The sequence below is a fragment of the Semicossyphus pulcher genome, unplaced genomic scaffold, assembly GCF_022749685.1.
Source record: "Semicossyphus pulcher isolate SPU_LCO1_2020_fin unplaced genomic scaffold, fSemPul1.0.p SCAF_6, whole genome shotgun sequence".
In the NCBI taxonomy this organism is placed as follows: domain Eukaryota; kingdom Metazoa; phylum Chordata; class Actinopteri; order Labriformes; family Labridae; genus Semicossyphus; species Semicossyphus pulcher.
The window spans coordinates 12,721,833-12,743,928 of NW_027211737.1; the positions used below are offsets into that span (position 1 = coordinate 12,721,833).

Consider the following 22,096-nt stretch of genomic DNA (forward strand, 5'->3'; position numbering starts at 1 on the left):
TGCAAGTCGGCTTTCCTTGTACTAGCATGTGTTACAAAGAAAAGCAGCAGACTCTTACATTTAAGAAGCTGGAGCGAGCAAATGTTTGACATTTTTCCTGGAAAGTAAATGAAATTGTTACTGGGTAGTTGGGATTCCTCCGAGTGTGGACTGTCTATTAAAAAGTTTTTTTTTCTATAGCTTCCATGTCATATGATCTAGTGAGCTATTAAAATGTTAATACTCACCTGGACAAATAAGACACACCTCATTTTATTGGATTTTATAGCTCCTAATATTTTATTTTAATATTTTTATGGAAATAATGTTTTTAAAGCTTCCATGTCATTCGTCCTAGTGTCCTCAAATCAATGTCAGATGTGAATACTCACAATACTCTGAACAAACCCCTCAAGAAGGGCATCCACTTAACTCAGTGGATAGGGCACCTGCCCCGTGTATCAAGGTGTGCATTCACACCCTGATCAAACCCAACCTCAGGCAAAACGAACAACAATTTGTGTGTGTCCTTTCTTTAAGTTCATCAAAATGTAATGGAAAATAGATACACATGAACAAGTAAGTACTGCAGAGCGGTGTAATGGTTAGCACCGTTGTCTCGCAGGTAGAAGGTATTCTCCTTTGATCAAGTATCCGATTAAAGGGCTTATCATTGCAGCTCGAATTTCCTGAAACAACTGAACGCTGCAGTTTTTAAGACATTTTGTTCACACGTGAGTAACCAGCAGGTGCTGGGGACAATTCAGCTCCAGATTAAACCATAGTTGTTGCTTTAGTATTTACAGAGTATTTACAGCAGTCTGATACAAAAAAATCTACAGGAGGGAGGAGCTTGTCATTCAATGCGTCAGTGTGGCTCGATGCATTATTAGTAGTTTTTGAAAATCAATGAAGGAACAAGCTACATCACGTTTTGGCTGCACAGACCTACAGGTTTGTGGGTTCAGTTCATTGTTGGTATGCTTTTTTTCTTTTCCTGGGTTTTGTTTGCAAAAAAAACCCCCATACATTTAGTTAACCTTTACTTGTCCACAAAGGCAAGAAAGATTTAGAAGTTTACACTTTTTAAATGGTTCTTGAAATGCTGTTGTCTTTCTCTCTTCTGATCTGTCTCTCTGTTTTTTATTTTCTTCTCCCCCTCTCCAGGTATCGCCTCTCTGATTCGCCTGCTGAGCTCCGCAGGCGAGGAGAGCCAGCCGGGCTTAGCCATGCTGCTCTGCGAGATCCTCACCGCCGTCTTCCTCAGTCTGTTTGTTCACGGCTTGGCCACTCACTCCAGCAACGAGCTGTTCCGCATCGTGGCTCACCCCCTCAACAGCAAGCTGTGGGTGATGGTGTTCGGAGGGGGCGCACGGACACCTGTCATAGAGAAACCCACCAGCCCAACAAGATCACCCCCACCAGGTGAGGAGCGGTTAGTCAGCCTGAGAAGCGGTCTCTCTGTGTGGGGTTTTTCTTCTGGAGGTGACCCAGCAGCTAAATCAAATCAGTCCCGCTAAATTAATTGGGTTCCAGTCTGTAGGTCAGAGTGAAATCCATCAACCTATTAGAGTGGAAGCAGTCTGCCTCACACCCAGTTTGTGCTGCTCTCTTATGGTTGGCAGATGACGTAACGCTGCTGTAACTGTTTATTTGAAATAAAAGAGGCATTTCAAACTAATGTTTTATATGTTATATATACTCTAATATTAAATGTAATCATCTGTAGATACAAAATTATGTTAGGCTTTGTGAATGTATTGTATGATGTCAATATGCACAAAGGCTCGGGTTGTGAAAGCAGCAGTGATCACATATGCAGCAATCTAACAAACGCTTTCTCCACACTGCAGCCTCACCGAGCGGCTCAGACAGGAAGTCCAGACGGTTCAGGCTGCTGTCATCACGCAGTGGATCAAAAGAGGAGTCAGGGGTGCAGCGAGAGGGACCAGCTAGTCCCAGACATTTCCCTGTGGTGGAACAAGAAGCTCCCTCCATCTTTAAAGAACGATTTGTCCCTCCAGAGCTCAGCATTTGGGATTACTTCATCGCCAAGGTAATCCAGAATATCTCTTACAATCAGCCAAAACATGGCTCTTTCAAATACAGTCACTTTTCTCCCTCTGATGAGTCCAGCGTCGTGACACTGGCATTGTGTAAAAGTTTCAAACGTGTTATTCATTGCTGCTGTTTTGTTTTTTAAGCCTTCGCTGCCGCCATCAGAAAGCCGTATCGAATATGACTCAGAGGAGAGCCAGGGCAGTCAGGATGAAGATGAAGACGATGATGAATACGAAGACGTGTTTGATCCCAACTCTCCTCAAAGAGAGCATTCAAACCACAATTCATACAGGTGACGACAGCGCTTAGTGGATATTACTGCAAGGAGTGACTCATCCTCCACCCGATGCATGCTCCCTACTGTAAATCTGTGTTTGTAGCTGTGTGTGTGTTTTCATTGACGTAGTCATGCTTCTCTGTATTTTGCTCCACATTCACTCTGAACTATTTGGCCCCAGTTTATAAAAGACAGCTTTGTACCCATTTAAATTATTTATGTTCATAACTTTAATCTGATTTCTGATGTCTTCTGCTCCGCCCAGTTGGTGTTTGATGCGTCTGGCGATGGTTCAGCTGGTGTTGGTCAACCTCAAATCCTTTTACCCAATGGCAGGATATGATCTGTTAGGTAAACTCTAAAATACACCACGCACCCTCTGATGCACTAAGATTTAGATAAGTGCCATCCCATTTCTCACTGCCTGTCTCACTTAATCTCATTGCCTCCTTGTTTATGTGTGCCTGCTTCCATTAAACGCAGATCTGCCTGTGGGCTCTCCTCTGTGTCACGCCGTGCTGAAGACGCTGCAGCGCTGGGAGCAGGTGCTGCAGAAGAGGCTGGAGATTTTCGGGGGCCCTCCTTCCAAGTACATCTCCACCCACCTCCAGGACGAAGCAGCCTTGCCTGGTCCCGCCCTGCTCAGACACAAGGCCCTGTTTGAACCGTCCAACACCCCGTTCAGGTACCAAGATAAAAATGATTAAGAGACGTTTTAATATTCTTGATTTAGATTTTCATTGAATTTCAAATATGTGACTCTTGGGCCGTTTCCCACTGGTCAAAAAACCCGCTAACACTCAGCTTTTTTGCTTAATGGGAAAGGCTACAATCGGCATTCAGACCCGGGTCAAATGACCGACTGATTATCGCCTCGCATTGATGGGAACACAAAACCCATGTAGACATGCTAATCTCTGTCCCCTTTCCGGAGCGATGCTATGCTCCGTCAGTAATGCCTCGTCATCTCAGCTACAAATTCCGCCCCTCTCCGTCCGAGCAGCGCTCGAACATCGTTCCAAATTTGTCTGAATGATTACTAGATACAATAAAGACCTAACCCCGATAACAACTTCACTCTTTATCAACCCTGTTTCGGGCGCGTTTGTGACGTCAGACGGTGACGCAGCAGAAAGAGACCAACAGGAGTATGCTCCACTGGCAATGGGAACAGAGACAATTGGCATTTATAAGTGGGTCTTCCTGGGTCTGAAAAAAACGTGTCAATGCTAAATTTAGGAGGGAAAGGCGTATTGTAAATTTCATTCACTCAGTTTTTTGCATAAGAAAAGCTGTCGTCTAATCTTTATGATGTTGCTTATGTAAGCCTACAGTTGTACCCTTAAGCTTCTAAACATCATGAATTAATATCAACATGATGCTGTTCAATTGTTAAGAGTTTGCCTTAAGCACCATTTTTACCAGTAAACCACATCCATGCCAGTAAAATGTTTCTCCGTGGATTAAAACCTTAGATTTCCTCGTAGAGTTTGCTCTGTAGGGCTGAACTGTCCTCAGAGAAACAACAGTTACCGTGCATGTTTTTGATGTCTTTTGCCCTCAAGCACCAGATATGTGGAGTTTCAGATCAGAACCAACGGGCCTCGTGCTTCAGTGAACTGGTACGACTGATTTAATGAGCATTAGTGTTAATATGCAGGAGGTGTCCTATCCTTTTCAGGACCAGCCACCCTTCAGCGCTGCCAGTGAAGCGTCTGTGGCAGTATCTGGTCAAGCAGGAGGAAGTGCAGGAGACTTTCATTAAAAACATCTTCACCAAGAAACGGGACCCGAATGAGGTACAACATGTTTACACCATGCCACTGCATGAATGACTCCATGTTGCACAGCCAGCACATTGTATTAATTGTCACTGAATAACACATTAACTATACTGTTAATATAAAATCCCCCTCTGACAAACTGCATCATTATTGCTTTTACATCCCCTTTAGCGCATCTGTGCTTCCTTTGTGCCGCATACCAACCACATGTATTATTACCGCCTCCTGTTGCATGTCGATGCTTTCATTGAATTCAAATAATTATGACACTCTGTTTGATTAACAGCACAATAATTCCGTCTGTGTGTGTGTTCGACTGCATGGTTCATCACTGGTTGTTGTCGTATGTTTTGTGTGTTTGTGTGTGTGGGTGAACCCTATGCTGCTTCTCCAATCATTAAAGTCGGGTGAGGACCAGACTGACATAATGAAATGTTCAGGGATGGAGGAGACAGGAAACCATCAGGTACTGTTGCTTCAGATAAGATGACTTCTGGTATGGGGGTGGGATGAGCTGGATACCAAATCTCAGTTTAGATCTAATTGTGTCCATATTTAATTAGGTCCTTACTCTTGTTCAGTTATTCTTTCATCAGATATTGCCTGATATCAAAATTGTATTCTGATGCGGTAAAGTCCTGCTCCTTTGTTTTGTTTTAAAAGCACTTTGAATATATATATTTGGTAAAATAAAGTAGTGGCACTGATATTTAATAAAATATAAACAAGTCTGCGTCCTAGGGATGGGACACATCCTAGAGTCTGGGAGATTATAATTCAGAAAATTAAATGTTTTATAAATATAATCATACCATTTGCATGTGTTTGTAGTGTATAATTTAATAGAATACATTTAATCATGAAGGGATGTGTGTTTGTGAGAGCTTCATATTAATCTCTATTTACAGATTCTACATAGAAATGTAGAATCTGTAAGGCAGGGACGTGGATTTTAGGGATGTGGTCTGGTTTCCGTTTGTACTACGTTTGTAGTCTGAGTAATATGGACCAATCACGTATCAGCAGGGTGCAGCGTATGCAGGAACAACAGTCCTTGTGGAGAGCAAAAGCAGGCAGAACTTAATGCGCTGTAATGAAATCCCGGCTTCCGGCTGGCTAAACCGGACACGCCCGTCATGTTCACCATTGTCCCCAGAGGCTACGTCGCTGTCAGACTAGATCCGATGGGTTCCGAGATCGCCTTCATATTCATTTGGTCACAGCTGATTAAGAGTGGTCACACAGTTTAGCAACAGTTTACATCCTGTACCGGACCAAAGCCTCACTCTAAAGATGGTTTCATAATAACACCAGATAAGGGTCGGTTAATTGTGGGGGCTAACACTGCATTTGAGATTTTTACATAATTAATAAAACATCCATCTCCGCTCTCTGGTAACTCTGAATCATAAGTTTCCAGGAACCAGCATGTAGCGGTACATTTGCATTGTCTTATCTGAGAGTTGTTGTTGCATGTTCACAGAATGTGTCATGTCTTTATTTTTAACTCTTCTGATTAGTCAAGAACGATGAACAACCCTGTACTCTCTGCAGATGTTGGTACTGTAGCGTAGGCGGTGCAAAGTGCACTGTTGGTTAGATATAGGAACACGCACATCATGTGCCTCCTACAGTAGAATAGGAAATGTGACCTGTCACATATAATCTGAGGAACATTAAAAGTGTGATCTTGAAAGAGATACAGTATGTCTTTTTCTGGGCCGTGAACTCTATATGTTCCTGTCAATGCTGGATATTAATCTTACATTTAGCTGTCTAAATATTCATGTGGATGGGAGACATAAATCTTGAATTGCACTGTAAACTGATGCCTCAAAGAGGTTTTCTAATCTTCTGGCTCTTGCTGTGCAAGCTGCCACGCTGTAGTCTCTCCATTTGGCCCGCGTTAATTAACCCAGTCTCTCAGAGGAAGAGCTATGAAGCTGAATAGCTTCTGATTAATGGGCCCAACACTGTCGCAGTGAATCTGTGTCCCACAGGGATTATGTGCTCAGGAAAATGGCAAACCACCATATTTAGATTTCTGCAAGTCAAGTTTTCCTTTATTTCATGTGACAGAAAAAGACATGGTGTTTTCCCCTTGGATAAATGCATTAAAGAGTTTAATTCAATCTCGTCCTCAAAGGATGTCTCATTTTGAGTTACCATGGCATCAGAATGTAACAGCCCTATACAATATGCAGAGCTACAGTATAGCCTACTCTGCTACTGCATGCATCCCATAGGACCTCTGAGGTACAGTGCGTGTGCTTCATCGCTCCAGGGTTTGTTGTACTCATGCTATCTTATGGTGCTAACCCAGTTACATGTGCTGCTGTGTTAACAGTTTGAACTCATGCACCTCACATGTCCTCCCTTTACCTGGAAACAAGCACCTAAACCGTGCACATATTATATACTGCAGTGTACAAACAGAGTTAGAGTTTCTGTAGCATGAAGGGAGATTGTTTCTGAAGTTATGGCTGTCGGTGTGCAGGAATGTTTGCTAATATTTCTACTGTAGTGATTGAACCTCCGCTCCTCTGTGCAGACTGAGTCAGATCTGGGCAGCCCCGGAGGAAAGGCACGCATCATCCACAAGGAGTCTGACATCATCACAGCCTTTGCCATCAACAAGGTACAACTCTTTCACACAGATGTCACTGAGCAGCACACAAGCTAAGAGAAAAGCACAGCGACAGACGAAGACAGGTCATTTATTTAAACTTCAGAACACCCATCTCTAGTATAAGGCTTATGATTAGATCTTCATTATGTTATACTTAATCAGTCATATAGAAGCCAGTGCTGTTATCTCTGTATTAAAGTTCTCTGTTATTCGATACAATGGACATATTTTTTCTTCTGTGCAATCAACCCTACTTATACCTTTTTGGAGGAGAAAAACAGAGCAGCAAAAATGAACTCTTTCACAATTTAATATAAACACGGAGTCATTGAATCCATTAAAAACAGAATGAGGGCATCGAGACACTGTAGTAGGATTGCTGTCTGGTATTATCTATACAACGTATTTGCTGCTACCTGCTCAGTTGTGCAATCAATTGTTGTATTTCAATATCTAGACTGAGGCGGCCTGCCATAGTCTAATTTGTCCCACTGCAGTTTCATAATGAACCTTTAGTTCTGAAGTGCGCATGTGCAGTAGTCACATCACAGGATGTGTGATTGTGAGGAAAATTAACTGAAACAAGTAGAGCTGCTACTGTATTGTTGCTTGGTGCAAAAGGAGTCCTCACCATTTTCTCATTTTCCATCAGTAATCTACGACAAAAGTCCGTCTGATATCACTTTAGTGCAGCTCTTCATCAGAGCACGTAGTGAACTGACCACTGATCTGTAGAGTCTGTGTGTCACCTGCCTGGAAACTGTAAACGAGTAACGCACATGGGTGGAGGAGGAGATTTAATATTGGATAAATAGGTGGATTGAAACACAAAATGCACGGTATGTTGCTCCATGGCTTCTTGATGAGTAAAGTGGCAACTGCTTGCAAACAAGTTTGCTATTTAAAGTTCTTAAGATGACAATATGCCTGTTATGTGCATTTAAGATAGAGGAAAAAATAACACTGCTTTAAGGAGCCAATCTGTGGGCTCTGGTTACAATGCTTTCTAGTATTGTAAAATAATTGTGTCAGCAGCCACATATAGTAAAAGTTTTGAACTGCAAACAATCAAAACACAGAATTTCAAGTCCTCTCCTAACCTTGACCAACGCACCTCCAAACTCTGAACACACGATTCAAAACAAATATGTTGTTGTTTTGGCCAGTGGCACAACCCTTATAGCATATATCTGTTCTGATGTTGTTGAGCCTATGTTTCTTTTGTTTGATATAGGAAGAGGTTCACACTGTTATACTCTATATAACTATTTATTTATTTGGTGCTGGTTTCTTCTCAACAACAATCGAAGACAAGTTCACCCCTGGTCATCAATAAGAGCAATACTTTGGATAGTTCTTTGGACCACAGGCAAAAAACAATTGGAAAAAGTTTTGTCTAACTCTTTAGGACTTTCACATTAAAGTTTTCATATACATCACGCCTCAACCTGTTTTCCTCACCTATATCCTCTCTGTCGCCCGACTTACTGTCTCCGTCTGTCTCGCAGGCAAACCGTAATTGTTTAGTCATGGCCTCCACACATGACATTCAGGAGTTGGATGTGTCAGCCATCTTGGCCACACAGATCCTGACATGGATCGATGATGAAGAGGCCGAAACCAAAGGGTAAGAGATCTGTGTGTGTGTGTCTGCATACTGTACTTGATGAGGCTAATGGCTGGGGGAGTTAAACCAGAGTAACATCAAGTCAGATCTTCATCCTTACACTGATGGAGCTAAACTGAGTGTGGGCGTGGGACAATATGATTGGTTCAGAATTGATCGTGTAGGTGGTGTATGTGCATCTAAATTGTGTGTTGGCTTCTTCTTTATGCGATATTATTATAACTTGACAGAACAGTTTCTCTGTATGCTTTTGCATATCCTGATCTATTAATAGATTATCGATCAATGTACAACACAAAATGTTTTTTTATGAACAAGATAACTATGGCAGAATGTTGGTTGAATGGTTTCTTTTGTAAGGATTGCTGAAATCATCACCAAAGTTTCCTGCTTAATGTGTCCCTGAAATAAACACACACAGGTGATATGATATCAGATTTAACTACATTACTAGCATAGAAATTGACAGCATATTCCTAACTACCTAGTGTTGGTGGTGATGACTTCCTGGTGATCCATGCACGCGATGACTGCGCCGCCCTCCACGGCACCACACCGTACACTCACAGCAGCCTGGGCACACCCATCAACATGCCGTGGCTCGGAGGAGTGCAGACCGGTCGGGGGGCCTCTGTGGTGAGCTTTAGACCTATAGTTGTGTGTGATAATATTACCTATGCCTCTTGTTCGCTCTGCCTGTCTTCTCCTGCTTTGAGATATGTTCTGTCCTCTGTCCTGGATTAAAGGGCCATCCCAGTTGTTTTGCATGTTTTTCACCATTAACTACAACATATGAACGTTTCCTAAGAGCTTAATGATTGGTTGATGTGGGCCAGTATACTAATACAGTCTATACAACAATTGACATGGGCCAGTAGGGCACGGCTGACCAGGACAGGGGGAATGTTGGCGATTTCTTTGGTTTAAATCATTACAATGAAAATTAATCAGCAACTATTTTTATATGAGTGAAGATTGTGGGAAACATTATTTTAATCTCTGTTGCAAAATGCTTAATATTCTGGAGTTGTCTGACAAAATATAATGAAAAATGTCACCCTTGGCTTTAACAAAGGGACTGACATTTCTCAATTTTTTTAGATTAAAAGGTGATTTAGTTAATGTGAAAAATAATCACCATATTAATATTTTATCATAAGTTTCAGCCTGTATTTCTTACCATTAGGAAGCAATTCTTTGTGTACTGTCGTTGCAGTGAGTTGCTTGTATTCAAAGCGAGACAGTTAGCCAACAGCTGTGAGTCCTCCAAAAAGCACAAGGCGCAACTTTTCTGGATATTTTAATGAAGAATTCACACTTTGTAAAACACAACTTACATACTTAAGTAATAAAAGTAAAAATTACAAACAATAAGGCACAATGAAAGGCCACAAATCTTCAGAACTAAAAATGCTGAGTCACTCTGCTAGCTTACAGCTCTGCCTGCTACTAAATGACTTCTTTCACAATAACCAACACAAAGAATCATATTTATATCAAAGAAACAAAACTATAGTACTCTTGGACAAATGGTATCGAAGGCAACAATGTAGAACTCAAAATGCAGCCAGAGAAGCAGAAGCAGCCTGTCCTCTACCGCACTGCACCGGTACTGAGTGAAATTCACTCCTCAAAGCTAGTGCTTAAAAATGACCAGGAGGGGGCAGTATCAAAAACAAAACTTAACTCCACAGTTCAAAATGTCTTTATTCTGCATAGGACAGAACACTGTTAAATCTTGGCACAGCATTGCAATACACAAGTAACAAGTCTTGAAACGTTCTTGTCATATTTAATCCATCAAAATGAACATGCTAATCTTGAAGATCTCAGTTTCCTTCTCTTTGGCGGCACCTATGGCAATCAACGGTGTTTATGTGCAACACTTGCAGAGATCAGAAAAGCAGCCGCTTAGCTCCGCCTACCCTCTCTGGCAGACCAACCACTGCTGGGTGGAAAATGCGTCACTAACTGGGCGCCGCTTGTGATTTTTTTTTCCACCAATGCCGTACCAGACAGCCAGTCTGTAATACTGCAAATGCAAAGGCTTTCATCAGTGGGCCATAGGCTCAATCACCATTGTGTTACCTCATTCAGCGATAGACAGTGATTTATAGACATTTATTTACATGAAAATCTTCCAGATTATTACCTGAACAATTTTTTGTGACAAAATCACATTGTTGTGCAAATTGGTGAGGTTGTAATACATCTAAACGACAGTCCAAAACTGAAGATGCTAACTGTTATACCTGGATTACCTGAGTGGTAAATCTCAATTAATCAAACACTAACTATACATTTGACAGTTTGTAGTTCTTAACTTAACCTCTGGGTAACAGCCATATAGTCCCTGAATCTTCCATAGAGCGTACAGTGATGATATCATGAGGTTTAGTATATGTTCCTTTTCTAGATTAAACTGATGTTTGCTGCTCTGGATCTTCTCTTCTCTTGTAAAGCGAAATCCTCTGAGCTGTTTAAAAGACTGTAATTAATAATTCATCTTTGTATGGGCTCAGTTTGCCAAAAGCATCATAGCTGCTAAGATAAGCTTCCCTCATTGATTTACAAAGGAACACAGATGCTGCTGACTGCCACAGCATGTGAACCACCAGGACCAAACTTCCATCATTTTTATGCTTTTTTTTTCTAATGGAAAAGTAAAAGCTGTTTCACTGAGCAGGGGAACTTGGCGTGAGCAGCCTTAAAGGGAGGTTGATTTGATTCTGGCGGTAGCAATGTCTTTGAATTGAGTGCTTGTGAGTCATGTTTGTTGATATTAACCAGCTCGCTCATTGCTCTTGATATGCAGACTGGACAGCAAGATCCACTCTGCATACTAATTATTCTACCAAGCAGGCAGGCTGTGTGCTCAAGGTTGGAGCAGAATAAATGTAGAGACAATAATAAATAAAATCCTTGGCAGACATTGCTGTTAATGTCTGCCTCTCTGGGCCACCAGTCATAACACAAGACAGCAAACAGAAACTGAGCCACAGTACATTATAATGATTTATGGTATAGAAACTTAATGCAGCGTGTGATAATTTTAATGACCTTTTAAGGGTTTTTTAATTACAGGTGAGTGGCTTTTAGTCATGCAGTAATCTTTCCAGATCAGAGTAACGTGAATTAAACACTTAAATACACAAATGTTTCCAGAGCTCATATCTGGTGGCTCGTCCCAGTAGAGGTATTTGCTCTGTTGTCACAGAGATGTTTTATTTGTTATCACATGATGTTAGTATGAAATTGCAGGCATGTCATAACAGGCGGTCCTACATCTCTGATGACGGATGGTCTCTGTCATCTGATGTGAATGGCGTCCTTGATCTTTGTCTGACCTCTGTCTGTTCCTGGATCAGTGTTGTTCTGGTGTTGAGACGATGTCCTTCATTTATGACTTTCATCAATGTTCTTGGGATGTAACGCACCACTCCAGTTTTCTTTCCAGCTCAACAATAAATCGTCAAACTCAATTTGAAGTTAGGAATCAAAAAGAAACATTTTAGAATTGTTAGATTATAATTACAAGTTAATTCCTGTCATGATAGGGAGGGAAAAGAGATTTCAAAGTAAAAGCCTCAAAGCCACACAGTCACATCGGCAAAAACAATCAGACCAGAGTTGTGTCCTTTAATTGGGTTTCTGCCTAAACTAAGTCCAAGCATAGGGATAGCTTAGCTTATCCTAGCTGTTAGTACCCTAAAAGCCAATGTACTGCCCAAACCTACAGCCATGGTATCAGAAACGGTATTCCAAGACAGGGTGGGAAGCGCTGTTTGAAGAGGGAACAGGCTCTGATACGGGAACTCACTCTCTCTCTTTCTCTTTACTGTGAACAGTTTTACAATACAGTAAAAACTTTAAACACTTTTCAATTAAAGCCCCATCTTAACGTCTTGCCATGATATGCTCAACCTCAGTCAGACTTTATTAGAAATGCAGAAGAAAGATAAATGAGGAATCTGATGAGAACGTTCCAGAAACTATCCTTTATGCACTTGATGGTCTTTAAACCCGCTAACACCCGTTGTTTTAGCTTAATGGGAATGGCTATAATCTGCATTCAGACACGGTCAAATGACTCTGCTGTAGACCCGGGTAATTATCACCTCAGTTCCGATCGGCAGTGATGGGAACAGAAAACCCAAGTGGACACCCTAACCTTTCCGACGCGATGCTATGCTACGTCGGTAACTTCTGCATCTCCTTGTCAGCGCAGCAGAAAAGAGACTAAGGGGTAGACTTCACTGGAAATGGGAAAACAGACAATCGGCATCTATAAGCAGGTCTTCCCGGGTCTGAAAAACCTGCGTCAACGTGCTAATTGCGATGGGAAAAAGGGTATCAATGAGGCTTCAACTCCATGTTTAACTTCAAAATGTGTCATTGATGAACATCGTTGGCCTTTTCTGTAAAATTCTTGTCATTTGTGATCGAAGCAGCGATGTGCACAGAAGATATGAGAAAAGAAAATGGCCTTTAGTAAAGAAGCCAGGAGTGAATGTGTTCTATGCTTTAAAGGCTTAGAATATTGTTAAACTGTGTACGATTACGTAGACGTGTGTTTGTTCTCATAGTCTTGACCAAAATGAAGTTCTGCATGGTTTTCTGCGACTGTAGCCTCGCTAAAGGTCATTTCCTCTTTCCTTTTCCTCTCCCAGATGATCAAGAGAAATATCAACAATGTGAGAAGAATGACCTCCCATCCCACACTGCCCTACTGTAAGTACGACTCTGATGTCTGTCAGTAGATTAGAGGAGCCTCTGTCTCGTAAAGGTGCTGCCAGGCTTCGTATTTCTGGTTTTATAAGTAGCCTTAAGGGGATGATTACATCACCAAAAAAAGTTTCTCTTATAGATATTTTTATAGTTCTTTTTCTTCCGGTCTCCGCGGTGCTGTTGGTTTAGACACGGCTGAGTGAGCCCTACATATCACAACCTTGTTTTTCCCAGTCAAACAGCAGAGTGGGGGTTAGGTTGTGAGGTGTCGTGAGAACGGATGCTGAAGCGCGTGTGAAATAAACATCATCATTTATAAAACAGATTATTTTATTCGTGGTATAAAGAACTGCCAAAACCTCGTGTTGGGACCAGAGCGCTCGACGAGAAGCCGGTGAAAAATAAGCCGAACTGATGTGACATTTTGTTTTCCTCCATTTTCAGACCTGACAGGCGCGCAGGATGGTAGCGTGAGGATGTTCGAGTGGGGTCACTCCCAGCAGATCATCTGCTTCAGAAGTCCGGGCAACTCCAGAGTCACCAGGATACGCTTCAACCACCAGGGGAACAAGGTCAGAGAAGTCACAATCACAGCGCACAGGCTCAGGACACTGAACACCACGCAGAAGTCAAACTCTTTTTTTTTTTACCTTTGCTATTCGACGGCGTTGCGATCTGAGCCTGTCAGATTCAGCAACATTTTCACACCTCCTCTCACAACGCTGCCATTCAGGCACGAACCACAGTGGGTTTGGCTTCAGCACACATTGTTCCTCAGCTGAGTGATGCGAGCGCTCTGAACTCAAGGCACTCGCCTCAAGTTAATAATTTTCTCAGATGTTGCCTCTCCTGTGCCAGTACTAGCTTATCTGCCTGTTCTGGCTGAAAAAAAAACAGGGAAATATGCTTTTTAGTTTGGATTGTGTTATGTAAGCGGTGCTCGGACTTTTGAGGCTGCAGACGTGTTTTGGGAGATAATCTGAGCCCAATACAAATCACCTAAAGGGGAGGGAAGGACCTCAGTGGCTGCGCAAACACAGGAGGAGCACCTGACATTATGTTTGTCTTTCTGTCTCGTGTTAAAGACAGGATCATTCTTATTTCATTTCAGTGAAATCTAACTTTTCTCTTGTTTTTGTGCAGTTTGGTATCGTAGACGCAGATGGAGGTTTGAGTCTCTGGCAGACCAACACAAGTGGGAATGCGCCCAAACCGTACCTGGTAAGAAGAAACTCGCACAGCACCTGCTTCGTTTCTCTTTCTGTTTCCAGACCTTCCTAGTGTCCTCACGCTTCCGTCCTGTCATTCTCATTTTTGTCTACCCTTCTCCTGCTTCTCTATTACTGTCACTTTTGCTAACCATCCTCTTTGTTTCTCTCTCTGCCAGACGCTGCAGTGCCACAACAAGACAGCTCACGACTTTGTCTTCGTGGGCTCCTCCTCCCTCATTGCCACTGCGGGTCTCTCAACAGACAACAGGTAGAGGCAGAAATTCCTCTCCAGACACCTTCTTCAAATGTTTTATGCTGCTCCTCGGACTTCTAATTAAACGCTGAGTCTTTCCATTCAGCTCCACTGTACCATGCTTAACAGGGATAATGAGTTGTCCTTTTAATTAAATGTCAAAATGATCATTAATGAGTTATTTTTCACTCCACAGGAATGTGTGTTTGTGGGACACTCTGGTGACCCCTGCCAACAGCCTCGTACATGGTGAGACAGCACGACTAGAAATTATTTTATGTGAAGTATAAAATTGGTGGTTTGATGGTTTTATCAAAGATGGTTAGAAAAAAGTCCATCATTTTTATCTGGATCTTTGATATGTCCGTCATCTTCTGTGCTAGAAAACTGAATAATTATGAGTTTTGACTCTCTAATTAAAAAAATGTATAAATGTGGATTGAAGCTCTGGATATTGTTTCCTTTATATCTCTCCTCTCTGTCCTGTTTTACTCCCATTTTTGTCCTTGAGATGTAATCATTCGTCTCTCCCTCCCTCCAGCTTTCTACTGCCACGAGTCCGGCGCTACTGTGCTCTCCATGGCCCCCAGGCAGCAGCTCCTCATCACAGGCGGGAGGAAGGGCTGGATCAGCGTCCTGGAGCTTTCCCACAGGCACCAGCGGCAGAGCTTCCAGGCCCACGACTCGCCGGTCAAAGCCCTGGCTGTCGATCCGACCGAGGACTGCTTTATCAGTGGATCATCTGAAGGCAACATTAAGGTATTTTAACTTCACTTTTGTAGCCAAAATTAGATCAAGTACTGTGGTGAATAAGACTTTTTAAACCTGGGTTTGCTCTGTAGAAAATCACCCAAAGAATACATTTTTTATTTCAAGTATCAGAACTTCACTGGGAACATTATTCTCAAACATTCACCTGGATTCTGAGTTATGATCATTTCCTCCGCACACAAAGTGAACCTGTACCTGACAGAACCTGCAGGGAGTTTAGCACCCAGCTGTAAATGTCTCCGCCTGTCCTCCACGTCAACAATCAGACGACTGTTGCATTTATCCACGGAGACAGTGAGCGCCATCACAGTCAATCGAAACCAATGTCACACTTATGATTAACCGCCTGCTCGGGACAACGGCGTGAGTGATGGAGACCAAAGCGTGAGGTGAAAGTGGGGTGACACGGGGGGAAGGCAGAGGGAAGAGTTCTGACTGCACAGGCGGCAGACGTGACCGTCTTCAGCTAATATATTTCCAGAGACAGCAGGTCTTTTATCTTTTTGACTTGAATATGTTGGCGCAGATCACACAGCTGTCACTCCAAGGATGAAGCCACTGCGTCACAAAGTCGCACAAGAAATGGTGCAGTGCACAGCTGCTTGAAATTCAAATGACTTTCGTTCTGGATGATTGCTCACATAAACCCCTAAAGCTGTGCGTGCTGGTGCTCATCAGAAGTCATTAATTGTATATTGGCTGATTGAAAATGTAACATGGCTGTGCTGCACATTTGTAAGATTTTAGAGTGTTTGATGAGAGTCCATGGGACTGGAAGATTAACTTGTATGTACGGACTTCAGTCAGTGGAATAGCTTATCAAATAATACAGCTCCCAGGCTGGGGATACGAATGTAACAATGCAAGTTGCTCAGAGGAAAGTGTGCTTCTCAGTGAACGCTCACTGGTTTCTATTTAACATCTAAATCTTTAAAAACAGACCGCAAACATAAAACTTGTGTGTTTGTTTGGGGCTATTTTTAACCATAGATGTTTACCAGAGAGAGTCTGAAGCACAAGGATGCGTGCGTGTGATCGAGTAAGGAAATACTATCTGTCACGTTGTACTTTTCACGAGGTCGTGATGCCTCTATGAGCAATAATGGAACATAAAAACTCTGAGGGAATCATCCTGCTTCAACAATGGCCTCTTGCCAACCAAATGGCACACATAATCACATTAAAAATACCAGCTATACGTTTACTTATATAAGTCATTTTAAGCCCTGCTTTTCTTTTCACTAAAGCATCGGCCACAAGCTTTAACATCCTGAAGTTTTTCATCCAGGCATCACCAGACCAGCTCAGAACTAGGAATCAGCCTGAAACCCTTTGTGTTCACTTCCCAGGAGCGTTACCAGCGGGCACAGAACAAAAACGCCTTTGGACACTACAACCAATCAGAGCAGCGAAGCCTGTGACGTAGCGGTAGGCTGCTCGGCTAGGTAGCTAGTTCACAGATCCAATTCATATGACTTCTTATTCAACCCAGTACAGAGATACTTAGCATTCGGGCTGCATTATTGTTATTTACCTAAATTTGGTGCATCTTCTTCCTCTCTGTTTCTCCTCAACATTTTGCATACAGAGCAGGTAATGCCAAGTAATCGTGTGATGGAATGGCATATCTTTTGTTACAAGTGTTGACCGATTTCCTGAAGCTCCCATAGGACACATAACTTTGGCCAATCGAATTGGTAATTTCAGTCTTTGGGAGTTTGGTGGATAGGATGTCGCGCTGTACAGCATCGCTGTTATGGATGTCTGGCTTGATGCTGGACAAGGACGGGGAGTAGCGACGTTCGGCCTTCATACACTCATCATACTGCACTTTGTGGTGTTTCAGGTGGTTGAACAAGTTGTGTTGCCTTGTGGCACAGACGCATGTTTCATGCACTCTTTGCTGATTTTTTTTTTTTCTTGCTTAAAGCTCCTGTGTGGAACTTTCTGTTTGTGTTGATTTTGGCGCCCCCTGTGGACAAAGCCGTACCTCTGATCTCTTTGCTGATTTTGTCCTGTGCATGCTTAAAGTCGAGCTGAATCGGCATTTCCAGAGTATCTAGCTTCCGTATCGTGACGTATTTCCGAGTGAAACAGGACGTGCAGGCGGGACATATCATTAGAGGGATTTGATTGGATCGTTGAGAAGTGGGCGTAGACAGACGTTCTCCACAGCGCAGTAGCTAGCTAACTGACCGAGCGTTCTTGGTGCTCTGCGGCTAAATGTTGCAGATTGATTGGTTGAAATTGGTTGGTTCTAGCTTACGTAAGCACATGGGATATTTTTTTCGAATATATCGAATTTTGATGTAAGAATACGAAGAAATTGATTTTCTGTATTTTTTTGCCTATATTGTCAAATAGATGCACAATATCACCGGGGATGTGATCTAAAAGGTTTAACATGACATTTTTCATTTCACCTCGACTCTAAGTGGTGGTTTTCAACAAAAATCTCATCTTGCTTTCTATGTAAAAAAAAAAAAATGTAAACAAAGGCAGCATGCAGTTAATCGCTTTGTCTGACACCTACCCCCCCACCAGCGGTTTCAGGCATTATAAATAACTATACAGAAATAATCAATGTTGTCGCTGATGGTCTGGTTTGCTTTGGTAGCTCATATAGAGACATCAGAATTAATTTCAGTCTGTTTTATAACCTGCGAAAAACTCCTCACAGGAGCTTTAACATCACCTGCCCTAAACCCAAAAAACCTCCAAACAGCCGATGATGAGCCGTGTCGGGGGACCAGCTCTTCGTCTTCTGTTCCAAATATTTGACTTTTGTCTCCCGAGCGTCTCTGTTGTTTACTCTTCCAGTCTAAACTGCTGCTGCTGCAAGGTAGGCACTCATGACCCGTCATGCCAGCTCCCCCAAAAGTGAAGCCGAAAGCCCTCGATGGCCTCCTGGGGGAGTGGCTGTTAGTTTAGTGAGCGCTTTAATGTTCAGCAGGGTTTTCTACGGGCGGAGCTTTTTAAACGTTAATATCGCTGTCAGTGATGTTTATTTAATTGTGGGAAGCCAAAACCGTGATTGGGATTAATATACGATTAATTGTGCAGCCCAACTTAGCATGACATCTTTGTATCCAAAGTGAACAGATTGTTTAACACTGACACAACAGTGTATTCAGAACGTTGCCATCATTGATGCTCTCTTGGTTGTTTAAGAAAATGCCTCCAAGTCTAAACCTGCCTCATATTAGATCATCTGTTGTGATTGGCCCAACCTGAATCATAAGCTCGCAGGTCTGTCTGTTCCCAGGCTGGATGTGTCTCGGAGCAAAAGGGAATTGTTCTTGAAGTCTTGAAGATAACTCTTGAACACACCGAACCCACAAGTATACAGAGCAGTGCTTCTTCCTGCTACACCATATTATTCAAACTGTCTCTTTCAAGGGCAGATAACATTACACAGCACTGTCTTTCTCCCGTCCTCACTCACTGACAGTGATAGCTCTCCGTTTTCTCCTCACTTCTTTTTGTTCACACTTCTCCTCCTTCCCCCTGCAGCCCTCGCTCAGACCTGCAGGCTAACATCTCAACTGCAGCTAACATGACGTCTTCTCTTTCCTCCTCAAACTGTTTGACGTTCAAATTCATGGCTTTTATCCATGTGGGCTCAATGTGTTGTTAGGTTTTGGTGTTTTAATGGTATGCGTTGAAGTTGAAGGATGGAATATTACCAGACTTATTTGTTCATGTTCAGCATTGTTTAAAAGAATATCTGGGCTAACCGTTTCCTCCCTCCCTGTTCTCCTCAGGTCTGGAGCCTGGCCGCGCAGTCGCCGCTCTACACCTTTCCAAACGAGCACGCTCGCCAGTCGCTCTTCAGGAACCTCGGCACGGGCGTCATGCAGATCGAGGTGGGACCGGCCAATCACATCTTCTCCTGCGGCGCCGACGGAACCATGAAGATGCGGATCCTCCCCAACCGCTACAGTGTTGTCAACCACAACAACAACCACAGCAACCTCAAGAACGACGTCAAGTTCTTCATATAGACGAACAGAGAAACAATAATGTGTTAAAGCAATTAAATAATGTGAAGTGCATTTTCTAAAGGGGCGAGGTTTCCAGGCGTGGATTTACCCGACTGGAATCGTGGCCATCGTGAGTTTATTTTTGGGGAACGATGCCGTGACAGAACAAGGATGTCAAGTGTTATCAAACAGGTATATGAAGGTGGATTGTTCATAGGATTTACAGACTTTCACAGAGTGAGAGCATATTGTAAAGTCCCACCCTCCGTGCTTTATAGACATTAAAGCCGACCAAACGCAGGAGCCTCTGCAAGTATTTCAAAGTAAAAGTGGGCACAGGGTAACAGGCGAGGGCACAGTCAATCAGAATGAACTCAGAGACATAAAAACCCAGCTGGAAAATCTCCGAACAAACTGTTACGAGCAGCACATGGAGAGCCTTTGTTTTGCACAGGAAGTGAAGCTGCCGAAGGAGCAGGAGCGACGAGATGAGGAGGCCGCAGCTTTGTTCTTCTCATGGATCATCAACATACCTATGAGTTCAAATTCATGAAGTTGAAGCTCTTCAAGAATCACTGCTGAAGTGTTGAGGTGATAAAATACATAAGGCTGTGCGTGCAGTGAGTCGTAAAGAGACAATAAAGCATCTCTTCACAGGTTTAAACTTCACCACAAGACTGAACAACACATTTGAACACGCTCAGCACCATGCAGGGAGGCCAGAGAGCATTGTACAAAGCACATGACATCCAGTCACGAGGACTGGCGGCGCATTTGGTGATCCGAACCCATTTTTTAAACATAATTGAGCCAAGTTAGTTGGAGAAGATCAAAACCACACTTTAGTAATTACAGGATGTCAATTTCATATCACCATGATGTTTCATATTTCAGTTTGAAGCGGTCGGCTGAGGGCGTTTGCCAGCCTCACTTGATATGAACACAGGAAAGAATAAAGACATCATATCTCTTTGATTTAAGATAATAGTTTAGGCATTTTGCTTTCTGGTGGAGAACCTGGGAGACAAAATTGCTTCCATGTACGTCACTTAAACGTAAAGCTCCAGGCGGCAGCTGGCTAGCTTAGCTTAAAGACTGAACAAACAAGGCTAGCTGTCTCCAGTCTTAGCTAAGCTAACCGGCTGTTCTCTGAAGCTTCGGTTATCATGGAGCGATCAAACTCGTCATCTAAGCTAAACTCTCCACCAGAGATAAAAAAAAAAAATCTCAGAGTATAAAAATATTGCTTTAATCGAGCTTTTCAACATTTGTGCCGCCGCTACCCGACGTTTTCATGGTTTTCATGAACACCCTGAACGCACCATTTTCTTACTCTATTTGCACATAAAATGAAGCTAAATTATATGTAGTTTAATGCATACAGGAGGCTGGATGTCAGTTAAGCAGTTTAAACCTTTGGTAATAAGATAAGTCAATAGATTTAACCAGTGGTATTAATAATATTAAGTGTCCTTAATCTCTGAAATCTACTTCTGCCGTGCCGGCTCAGTACTATAATACTGTTAGTCCTGATTCTGTTGAATATTAGTGATATTAAGTTGCACAAAGTAGGCGCTCATCGGTGTGGGACACCATGAATAATACCTTTTTTTGGTGTGTGTTGTTTTTTTTTTCAATATTAAGCTTAAGAACATGTAGCAGGAAACGTTGCTGTTGACAATGGAGAGGGGATTGGGATGGGGCAGTGAAACAAGTTTTAACGAATATATAATATTTTGTTGTGGAAACTTTTATTCCAATAACAATGCACTTCCATATCATCAACTCTGAAGTTTCATTTCCCATTTGGACCATGGTTGGAAACTGTCTCATTTGCCTTGTCGTTCCTTTGCCTCAATTATAGTAACTACTTTATCTTTACTTTTTTTATCATTTGATTTCTTTCTGCATCATCCAAACAGCACAATGCCTTCAGTACATGCTTGGAAGATGTAATCTAGGTTGGTGTGTATTATGAAGCATCTTCCACATTAAATAAGGAAGAGCAAACTGTCCTATAGAAGTTAGGTCTGAAGAATCAGTGAAGCTAGTAGCCCATAGAAACACGTTGTGCTGCTGTAGGAAAATAAACGTTAGATTTCAGGAAACACTGAGGAAAACCTGCGAGATGAAGCAGCTTTACGGCAGTGATGTAAATACAAAGATCATAGACTAGGCTTCTCATAATGACTGCTTAATCCTAACAGCTAGTCGCAGGTGATCAGTAGGTATCAACAGAAGCCACTTTATGAAGAATATCTGTATAAATAGAGGTTTATGTATGAAATAAGTTCATATTTAGGATCATAGACTGATTGAAAAGGCAGGTTTAATCTCATTTCCTGCTTCTTTTTCCTTCTTATTAGCTTGTGTTTCTCATTATTTCCTCATGTGGGCTTGAACAACCACATATTTTTGTTTCCCCCACAAATCAAAGTGGTCGGGAAATTCTGTGTCCGTCTGCAGTAACTTGAGAATAAAAACATGTCATCAAAGTCAAACTTTATCTACTCCTGCAGACGCTGGAGAATAAAACACGTTGCTCTATCCAAAACACTTGTTTTCTTTCAAACACTCAGATCAAGAAGTCCAAGTAGATTAAACAAAGTCACTTTGCTTAATCAAAAACAACCAAATCCTTCACATTCAGATTTTCCTTCTTTCCCTCTGGAATCTTGCAAATGTGAATTTGATCAGATAATTCTAATTTTATAATGAAGATATTGTAAATCAATGTATTATACAGAAAATGTACTGATGTAATAAAAAAGTATGTAACATGAGGAGATGTTC

At 42.2% G+C, this 22,096-nt stretch overlaps 1 protein-coding gene across 1 annotated transcript in view; it reads left to right on the forward strand.

Annotated features, from left to right (window-relative positions):
* LOC138609652 (dmX-like protein 1) overlaps positions 1–22,086 on the forward strand; it is a 58,945-nt gene extending 36,859 nt beyond the window's left edge. Inside the window, exons 35-51 of the mRNA XM_069682284.1 lie at positions 1,147–1,404; positions 1,833–2,035; positions 2,184–2,332; positions 2,583–2,668; positions 2,801–3,002; positions 3,999–4,116; positions 4,505–4,567; positions 6,653–6,739; positions 8,239–8,357; positions 8,846–8,993; positions 13,028–13,088; positions 13,530–13,657; positions 14,229–14,306; positions 14,473–14,564; positions 14,746–14,798; positions 15,091–15,308; positions 19,085–22,086. Of these exons, the coding sequence (XP_069538385.1) occupies positions 1,147–1,404; positions 1,833–2,035; positions 2,184–2,332; positions 2,583–2,668; positions 2,801–3,002; positions 3,999–4,116; positions 4,505–4,567; positions 6,653–6,739; positions 8,239–8,357; positions 8,846–8,993; positions 13,028–13,088; positions 13,530–13,657; positions 14,229–14,306; positions 14,473–14,564; positions 14,746–14,798; positions 15,091–15,308; positions 19,085–19,324 (2,303 nt within the window). The 3' untranslated portion in view covers positions 19,325–22,086. The remainder of the gene's footprint in view (positions 1–1,146; positions 1,405–1,832; positions 2,036–2,183; positions 2,333–2,582; positions 2,669–2,800; positions 3,003–3,998; positions 4,117–4,504; positions 4,568–6,652; positions 6,740–8,238; positions 8,358–8,845; positions 8,994–13,027; positions 13,089–13,529; positions 13,658–14,228; positions 14,307–14,472; positions 14,565–14,745; positions 14,799–15,090; positions 15,309–19,084) is intronic.
* The last annotated feature ends 10 nt before the right edge of the window (positions 22,087–22,096 follow it).